General features: G+C 45.4%; 1 protein-coding gene across 3 annotated transcripts in view; it reads right to left on the bottom strand.

Moving 5' to 3' along the window:
• Window positions 1–10,000, bottom strand: part of phkb (phosphorylase kinase, beta) — a 124,377-nt gene that overhangs the window by 91,326 nt on the left and 23,051 nt on the right. For all 3 annotated transcript variants that reach the window (XM_063188445.1, XM_063188444.1, XM_063188443.1), the window contains one exon: window positions 1,507–1,614. In XM_063188445.1, coding sequence (XP_063044515.1) covers window positions 1,507–1,614 — 108 coding nt within the window. The remainder of the gene's footprint in view (window positions 1–1,506; window positions 1,615–10,000) is intronic.

Genomic DNA, 10,000 nt, shown 5'->3' with positions numbered 1-10,000 from the left:
CAGCCAGCCAGCCAGCCAAACAGTCAGTGGCTGGCAAAGTGAGTGGAGTAGCACCATACGTACGTTAGAGGTGTTAATGGATAGGGAGGAGAGTGGCACATGAGTGGCACCATGCATAAGAGGTGTTTATGGACAGGAGGAGTCCCGGAGTGGCATCATATCTTAGAGGTGTTTATGGACAGGAGGGACAGAGTGGCATCATACATAAGTGTATACATTTGTGGAGGAGGGAGAGAGTGGCATCATATCTTAGAGGAGTGTATGGATAGGAGGGAGAGAGTGGCACATGAGTGGCACCATACATAAGAGGTGTTTGTGGATGGGAGGGAGAGAGTAGCACGTTAAGGGTGTTTATGAAGGGGTGGGTGGAGTGGGGGGTGGGTCGTGTAGCACAATACGTTAGAGGTGTTTATGGAAAGGTAAGAGAGTGGCACTTTATGGATGCTTATGGAGAGGTGGGTGAGGGAGTGGGTAAGTGTGGCATAATGAGTGGCATGAGTGTTTATGGATGGGGGGGAGAGAGTGACACATGGCACCATACATAGTGGCACCATACATAAGAGCTGTTTGTGGATGGGAGGGAGGGAGTGGGACGTTAAAGGTGCTTATGAAGGGGTGGGTGGAGGGGGGGATAGCACAATACGCTAGAGGTGTTTATGGAAAGGGGAGAAAGTGGCACTTCATGGGTGTTGGTGGGTGGAGTGGGTAAGAGTGGGGAGCGCACCATACGTTATAAGTGGCAATGAGTGGCACCATACGTTAGAGCAGTGTTTCTCAACAGGGGTGCCGCGGGCCCCCCTCAGGGGTGCCGCAGAAACGTGGCTGATAAATAAAGTATGTAATATGATACATTTTTGTCTAAATTGATAAGTTAATGCTAGTCAGTGGAATCTTTCATCTGCCATTTACGCACAGTAAAGTACTAAATGTAGGTCGCCCCAGTCAGCTGCAACTTTGAACGTAGGTCGTGTGACGTCTCCAAATGTGTTACTTTTCTAAGCTTTTGTGGTATCAGATGCGATGCCATGTTACGGCTTGTTGGTTTGGGGAGCCTTGACATTTTTCATGAATTGAAAGGGTGCCTCGCCAAAAAAAGGTTGAGAAACACTGTGTTAGAGGTATTTATGGATGGGGAAGAGAATGTCACAGTAAGTGAGTGGCCCATTATGGGTGTTTATGGAGAGGCAGGTGAGGGAGTGGGTAAGTGTGGCACAAGGAGTAGCTGCACCATGATGTTGGAGGTGTTTATGGAAGGGGTGGAGGGAGTGGCACAGTGAGTGAGTGGCATGTTATGGGTATTTATGGTGGCTAGAGTGGGGAATAAAGAGGTGGCACAAGAAATGGCACCATACGTTAGAGGTGTTTATGGATAGGAGAGAGAATGGCACAGTAAGTGAGTGGCACGTTATTGGTGTTTATGGAGGAGAGAGGAGAGGGGTGGGGGGTGGGTTGGGGTGTAAAGATGATGGTGGCTGAGTGGTTTATGGGTCTCTGCTGCCTGAGCACCTGCAGATGGTTGTATTTCTCATTGGGGTAATACTCGTCCCCCGTGTGCAGGTTGAACACAGAGTGGAGACACTTAGACGGGTTGGGGTCCTGCTTGAACTGCTCCACCTGGGGAAAGTGACAGGAAGAGAGAGAGAGGGAGGGAGGGGGAGAGAGAGAGAAGGAGAGAGGGGGGGGGGAGTGAGTTACTGTGTTTGTGAGAGTTAGAGAGACAGCGAGAGGGGGAGAAAGATACCAGAGAGAGAGAGAGAGAGATAACAGAGAGAGAGAGAGAGAGAGAGAGAGAGAGAGAGAGAGAGAGAGAGAGAGAGAGAGAGAGAGAGAGAGAGAGAGAATACAGGCTAGGTGACCATTTCATAGCAATTGAAAAAGGCAGACACCACCAAACCTGGCTTACACAGGAGGATTGAATATACGTACAAACCTTGTAATTTTAGAGCAGTAGAAGATGAGCCCCATTTTCTTTTAGAGTGTCTTAAATACAATAAAGTACGAACATCATATTTCCCCATATTTTAAAACAGCCTGTCCTGGATTCTTTCAAAGTTACAGTTCCTCCTGGGTGAAATTAAAGATTGCACTAAATTATCCTGCCAATATATTCAGGCTTGCCATATTGAAAGGGAAATCCCCATTGTTAATCAATAAGTTGAAAGGAATTAGCTTCTGTTTTTTTTCCCTTAATCTTTATATATTGACTTTGTTTATATATTTTAAATACCATTCTATTGTATTACATCTTTGGCAACACCTTTGATTTATGAGTAATGGCAACAAAGTTACTCCTTGGATCATACCTGTCAACCATCCCTAATTTCCCGGGAAATTCCCTAATTTGGACATTTCCCGATTTTTTCCCGATTTGAATTTTTTTCCCGGAAATATCCCGGATTTTTCACATCATCAAAAAACACCGTCGGTCCAGTAGGCTATTTATAGCCACCAGCCACACCCCTCTTGAAGAGAGAGACAGAGGGTCTTGCTTATCAAGCTACCTGCCATAGAAGGTATGCAGATAGCACCAAGAATTGAAGTTCCTTGAAAATACGAGCGGTCAACCTCGAGCTCGTAGCGCTTGTGCGCCCACTCTTTTCCGCAGAAACCGTCAGTTCATGCAACGCATAAAACAGCCTCGGAACAAAACAAGAAGAAACTTCTTGCGCTCATTTCATTGTTTTGTTTTCATTGCATTGTTTCTCCACGCTGTAAAACGTGTGCTGAGGGATTTTAGACAGGATCTGTCTTTGCATGCGTGCTATTGTGAAAAGCAGAGTAGAACACACCATCCGATCTGTCTCTGTCATCCCGTTGACTGTCAAAATTTGGCCTTTAGAAAACTTCCCCGATTTTGGCTTAAAATATGGGAATTTTCCCGAATTTTGGGAGCTCAAAGTTGACAGGTATGCCTTGGATTGAGAGAGAGAGAGAGAGAGAGAGAGAGAGAGAGAGAGAGAGAGATACCTGAGAAATCAAGAGTGAGATACCTGAGAAAGCGAGAGTGAGAGAGGGAGTGAGAGACATATCCGAGAGATCAAGACCGATTGAGAGAGAAAAAGAAAAGGTACCCAAGAGAGAGGGACACGAGAAAAAGATGAGAGAAAGATGGGGAGAGAGAGGGATGAGTAGGGATTAGCAGGTAAGGCGTCCCATAAAAGATGCATCGTAGGCAGCCTGGTCTCTCCACGGGGCCCTTCTGTCTATTATTCATTAGCTCCTTACCAAAGGTAAGTGTGGAGAAATCTGAAGAGCGACATTGATATTCCGCAGGGTCATCACTGGCACAGAGGGAAAGGAAAAGGGAAGTGTGTGTACGCGAGTGTGTGCAGAAGCGTGTACGTGTGTGTGTGTGTGTGTGTAGAGGCTAATGAGTGTGTGTGTACGTGTGTGTGTGTACAGAAGCATGTGTGTGTGTTTGTACGCAGAATCATATGTGTATGTGTGTGTGTGCAGAGGTGTGTGTGTGTGTGTGTGTGTGTGTGTGTGTGTGTGTGTGTGTGTGTGTGTGTGTGTGTGTGTGTGTGTGTGTGTGTGTGTGCGTTAAGCTAGGCTAGAGCATGCGTGTGCGCGTGCGTGTGTTGTACTGCAGTGTGCCTAGCTCCTTTGCACCTGCAGATTCCTCTGTGTAGGCAGAAACAAAAGCACTGCAAACCTCTAAAGTAGCGAGTAGGAGGTGAGGGACAGGTTAAACCAGCCACGTTGCAACCAGCTAAAAAGCCCTAGCCTTCAACTCCAGGCTGAAGGGGGGATTGTAACGGACTTGTAACTGGGCGTAAAAAGCCCTTCATAGCATGGATAACAAGCCGTTTCTCCCAGACTGTGTGTGCTTTGGATTTTATATTTGCTCTTTTACCCTTTACATAAAAAAACATTACTGCAAAGGGCATATAGCGGGAGGAGATTTTTCATTACATGCACGATCTATAGGCCTCGCTAAGCCCGTAATGAAATCACACCAGACGTGCGAGTGTGTGAAAGCGAGTAAAAAGGCAGTAAATGACATTTAACTACAGTCCCATCTGTGTAAAATGACATTTAACACTCATTGGAGTCTGATCTGATGGTGCCGTTAAAGGAGTAAGTAAAAAGTGAAAAAATCGGCGAAGATGCTCATCATCGATATAGAACTGACACTATTCATCTTTTCCAAATGATGACTTGTGACTAGTGAGAGGAGGGATTTTTTTTGGAGCGCATTGAAGTTTGTGTGAGGAAAAACATTTATCATAAAAGGATTGTATTTTTGTGTGAAATTGCAGCTGGAAATGCCAACACTTTATTTCTTGTTACAAGCCGAGTGAGATGGATGTGGTGATGGAGCTGCCAAAGGACTGAGATGTGACTGTGCTTTAGAAAACAAAGTGCTTTCTCTCTCTCTCTCTCTCTCTGCCATCAAAGTGCCTGTTCAGCACAACGTGCAAAGTGGAGCACAGTCCTGACTCTAACTAACTACACAGGCTTAGAAAGTTGTCAACAAAGAACACATACAGCATTAGCCTCCGATACACTTCAGACAGGTAAGGGACTGCAAAACAACTTATCTAGAAAATGTCTACACAGAGTATGTTCAGCTGGCTAGTTTGCAAAAAAGCCACAAATACTTTATATGCAACTTATTGTCACAATGGAAACTGTTCTCAAGTACAGAGGCATTTTAAAAAAGGTGCAAGCACAATGATTTTTTCCCTCTTTTTCTGGAACATTTAGTAGATTTGGTATCTAGGAACGCCATGGTTAACACTGAGGCTGCAAGTGTCTTCTAGACAAAGCTTGGTCTTGCAGATCTCCAAGACAAGACATACGTGGTATGAATGGTCATCTTTCAAATGTCCCAGTGTACTGAAGGACAGAGCTATAACCCTAGAGTAGAATTTAACTCATTTCTAAGAAATGTCAATAAAGCTTTATAATGTACCAACATTATGAAGTGTCGTGAATATGCACGGCACAGTAGTGGTATTTCTTTGGATCTGCACTATTCATTGGTTCTGATTCTTCCAATGGGGTAGTGTGCCAGACCAGTTTGAAAGCAACATTTAATGTAGCGTCACATGCAGTATGGGCAGGCCCAGGCATAATTTAATGTAAATACACCACATTTTTTGCTGAGTGAGGACGGGGATAATGGTAATTCAATCTCCGGGTGATTTTTCCCACTAGACCACTTGGTTCCAGGAGGACACACCTGAACAGCGCCTATTGAAGCGATACATTGGAGGTGCAAAAGGTTCTGTATGAAAAACCCACATGCTCCTCAGCCTCCAGCGAATTGGCTAGTCTCCAGTGAGAATGATAAAGCATGCGTGTGTGTATGTGTGTGTGTGTGCATGTGCATACATACAGTACATGTGTGCACGTGTGTATGCGTCTTTTCCCTGAGTCTTATGCTATTTAACACGCACGCGCATGCACGCGCACGCACGCGCACACACGCACATACACACAGAGGAAGCCTGTCCTGACCTCTCACTACTGACCAGTGTGAAGCAATGTGGCCCTCTCAGCACTGTGTGTCCCAGAGTTATTAATAAGTGACCCACTTCCACACTCACCTCTCTCTTGCTCTCTCTCTCTCTCTCTCTCTCTCTCTCTCTCTCTCTCTCTCTCTCTCTCTCAGACCGATGAGCCATGGGTCCTCTCAATCTTCTCTTTCTTTCTCACACCATCGATTCCAGCCATTTCCTGCAGTTGTATGCATTAACATATGCATTATATACTCGTGCTTTCCCAACCTTGTTACACATACTCTCCCTTCTCTTTTGTCTGTCGGTTCTCCTCCTCTTCCTTTCCCTGTCCTTTCTTTTTCACCTTACTTTCTGACCATTAATGTAGTCAGTGAGAGAGAGAGAGAGAGAGAGAGAGAGAGAGAGAAAGAAAGAGAAAGAGAAAGAGAGAGAGAGAGAGAGAGAGAGAGAGGTGAGATAGGTGGCGTTGGTGGGGGTGGTGGTGATGAGAGATGGTAGAAACAGACGGAGTGCCTGATGTGAGCTTCCATTACCGCTGTGGCTGTGTGTGCTGCTGCTGCTGCTACAGAGAGGGACAGGTGCACCTGGGAGAGTTTGGACGCCATGTCACAACACCTGCTCGACATCACACCCAGTTAGCATCCGCACAATCACATGAGTAGACTAGAGCGCTGTGTGTGTGTGTGTGTGTGTGTGTGTGTGTGTGTGTGTGTGTGTGTGTGTGTGTGTGTGTGTGTGTGTGTGTGTGTGTGTGTGTGTGTGTGTGTGTGTGTGTGTGTGTGTGTGTGTGTGTGTCCGTCTATAACTTGTGCTGTGGAATTTCTCTGACTGTCACTTGCTACAACTGTCAGATGGCCAGTTGGGTACTCCAGAGTCACAAAATCTAATCTGGGAGGGGCAATCTTAGCCCTCTTCACCAGTCTGTAGATACATACAGCCTATGTGCACAAGCACTGCAAACTCCTTCAAATAACTAGTGAGTGGAAACAGAGATATCAGAATGGGAAACAGCCTTTGAATGAGTGTAGATGACATTTTATTAACCAAGACATCAGTGAATGGGCATGGCCTTCTTGAGATGTGGTGTGTGTGTGTGTTTGTGTGCGTGTGCGTGTGCGTGTGTGTGTGTCTTCTTGAAGTGAACGGGGTTCCCCCTACAAAGTGTGACCTAATTAGCGAGACCCTAACTGGATATGGCTGCTGCTTGTTCACTGACATCAGTGGGATATTCTGGTGCTAGAGCTGCCTTGGGATTTCACAAGCTTCCTAGAGGCATCCATTGGTGTGTATACTGGAAGAGAAAAGGAGAGGGGGATAGAGACATAACGGAAATTTGGGTGTGTGACTGTGTGTCAGAGTGGCTGTGTGTGTGTGTGTGTGTGTGTGTGTGTGTGTGTGTGTGTGTGTGTGTGTGTGTGTGTGTGTGTGTGTGTGTGTGTGTGTGTGTGTGTGTGTGTGTGTGTGTGTGTGTGTGTGTGTGTTTCTTGCTTAGATCACAAGATTTACCTTTACTGCAGTACAAATTCTTCCTTAGTGCCTACCAGCAAGGCATCCGTACTCCATCTTGCTTTAGGAGCTGGCTTCCTTCCCTTGCTTCTGACCTGCACAATGTCCCTTTCTTACTGTACCCAAGTTGCCCCCCATACAGACACGCATGCCTGCACACCCGCCCGCACACACGCCCACCCGCCCGCACGCACGCCCACAGGCACACGCGCACGCACGCACGCCCACAGGCACGCACGCACGCACGCACTTAACAACTTATATTCACATTCCAAACAGTTTCGTCTTTTCGCTGATTCTGTCGTTTCTGGATCTGCAAGATTCTTGATTTTTTTCGTTTGGTGAAAGCCACATTATTAAGAGCTAACAAATGGCCGTGCTTTTTGCACAGGGCTTAAAGACAGAATGTTAATGGGAGCAATGTGGGGTAATTGGCCATGTAAATTCTGCATTATAATTAGGACTGCACAAAAGTGCTCACCCCCCTCTGACTAACACACCCACACACACACGCGCGCGCGCACACACACACACACACACACACACACACACACACACACACACACACACACACACACACACACACACACACACACACACACACACACACACACACACACACACACACACACACACACACACACTGTGTCTGCCTTGCAATCACAGGTTCAGAACAAACGAAATGGGAAAAAAAGAAACTTCAGAGACCTTGGAGACGTGTAATTAACTGTCCACAGCCGATAAGAAAACAGCAGAGAGCTGGGGGCTTACATACACGATATCTTACAGGCACCACATCTTACACACACTGTATCTAACATAACACACCTTACACACACACACACTATATCTTTTGTTCCGATAGCGCCTTTATTCTGATATGAAGCCAGCCAGGTTGGTTGATATCTTTTCACGGATAAGTTAAATAAAATAATCTTCCACTGTACTGGCAGGGGAAGGCCTTTTTTTGGCATCTGGAAGGATGGTGTGCTTTTGACAGAGGGGCGCCTTGTTCTGAATAGGTGTGAATGGGTGAGAGATGCTTTTGCTTAGTCGAGTGCACTGTTAGCCTGCTGGTCCATACTCTACTAAACTCCTTTGACTTCATTCAAAGAGTCTTGTTTAAACCCAATAGGCATTAATGTCTAAATCACATTATGTGTGTGCGTGTGTGTGTGTGTGTGTGTGTGTGTGTGTGTGTGTGTGTGTGTGTGTGTGTGTTTGTTTTTGTGCATGTGTACATTTGAACGCGCAGACAGTTATTTGTTTCTGTGGGTGAAAGCACTCCTGATGGAGCAGAAATGTCCACAAATAGCAGAAATCCATTTCTTCCCTTTGAAATTCCTCCTCTCGCTTGATCCATTTTGCGCTCTGCCAACTCGTTAGTGCCACCATCTCATTAGAAGGCCCACTTAATTAGCTAGTACAGGGAACGACATTTACTTCCTCCAGCTTAGGAGACAAACTAGCCAGCGAGTGGATATCATACATTCAAATTCTGACTTTTACATTTCTTGCCATGTAATTTGTAAGCCAACAGTCTCATCACCATATGTATTCGACATTCCTATCTCTCTATCCAAGCTTAATAGTGTTCTCTGACATTTAAAACCTACGGGACTTCAGCTGGGATTGTTTTTTTTAGCAGTTATTTTACCTAAGGGGGACTCGCGGCTGTGTCTTCTGAGGGCAATTATATATTTTTCAGTGTTTGTCGAGTTATGCGGTTGCTTGAATTAATAAAACATAGCGGGATGAATTACCAAAAGAGTGGCTTTCTTCGGCAAATAAGAGCTGCCGTCGTCTCCCAACAACATTGCGTAAACAGCAATGGTGGTTGAAAAATAGATGGGGGGCATACAAATTTAATTTTCTTCATTACTTGCCGCAGCGCTGTGCGTTAGGCCTGTACTCATTACAATGAAACAACCATGAGCTCGTTTGTCATGCGCGTCCCTTTTAATTCCAAAACAGAGATTTAGATGCTCGACACAATTTATGAGGAATAAATTGGTGCTCTATTTTATCTACGAAATTACACCTTGGACATCCTCAAAGGAAAGGGAACGGAAATTCATTTCATGCCTTAATTAAACTCCTCTTCCAGTGAAAGACTACAGTCACCAAAAATGGACGTTTTAAAAAAAAGAATCTCATCTCATATTTGATCCCAGCCTTGCGCAGCCATTACAGCATCACTGCCAACGTCAACATTCATTTCACAATTCATTTACCAGTAACGTACGGTAGCAGAGTAGTCATCATCACTGACGCCAATACTCTGCACTCCAAAGCATCTAACAGAAGACGGCTGAGAACAGGACTGGATTGGTAATCTGGCATACAGGGCATTTTTTTCTGGCCGGTTGACAGTCCTCAGGGGAAAATGCCGTTCTTTAATGTTTTGATTTTTCTTAGAGACCAGCGCTCCTCAATTTAGATGGGGTGGCCCATTGGTCTATCTTAAATATAGACAGTGGACTGAGCTAATGGTAATATTGTTGAAAAGCAGGAGGATGTTTTAGGGGCCGTTCTAAGCCAACAATGCCCGGTCTGTTTTTCGACCCCAGTCCAGCTCTGGCTGAGAACAAGCAATTCATTTCAGTCTTATTACTAGAGGCCTCTAAGAACACAAGCAGTCGGGTCCTGGTCAAGGGAATTACAATGAATGTTCACCTTCATACTGTATATAAGAGAGGCCTGGAGAAGAGTGGTTCATTTGAGGGCTACATCATGAAGCCTACTAAAGCCTTCTAAAGAACATTGGTAGTTAAGTAACATAACAGGAGATGATTCATCCTTTAACAGAAGATGCCCGAACACGAGTGACTCAATCAAGGTTTACACTGAAGAGCAGTTAAAGGAACATACACAGTTCAGGTCAAAGGATGTGCTGTGGTGAATGAAGACTCACCTTGTCAAAGGGCATGCTGTGGTGAATGAAGACTCACCTTGTCAAAGGGCATGCTGTGGTGAATGAAGACTCACCTTGTCAAAGGGCATGCTGTGGTGAATGAAGACTCACC

The sequence above is a fragment of the Engraulis encrasicolus genome, chromosome 22 (genome assembly GCF_034702125.1).
Source record: "Engraulis encrasicolus isolate BLACKSEA-1 chromosome 22, IST_EnEncr_1.0, whole genome shotgun sequence".
NCBI classification, from domain to species: Eukaryota; Metazoa; Chordata; class Actinopteri; order Clupeiformes; family Engraulidae; genus Engraulis; species Engraulis encrasicolus.
The sequence above is the reverse complement of the archived record's forward strand: the minus strand, read 5'-3'. Positions and strand labels throughout refer to the sequence as shown.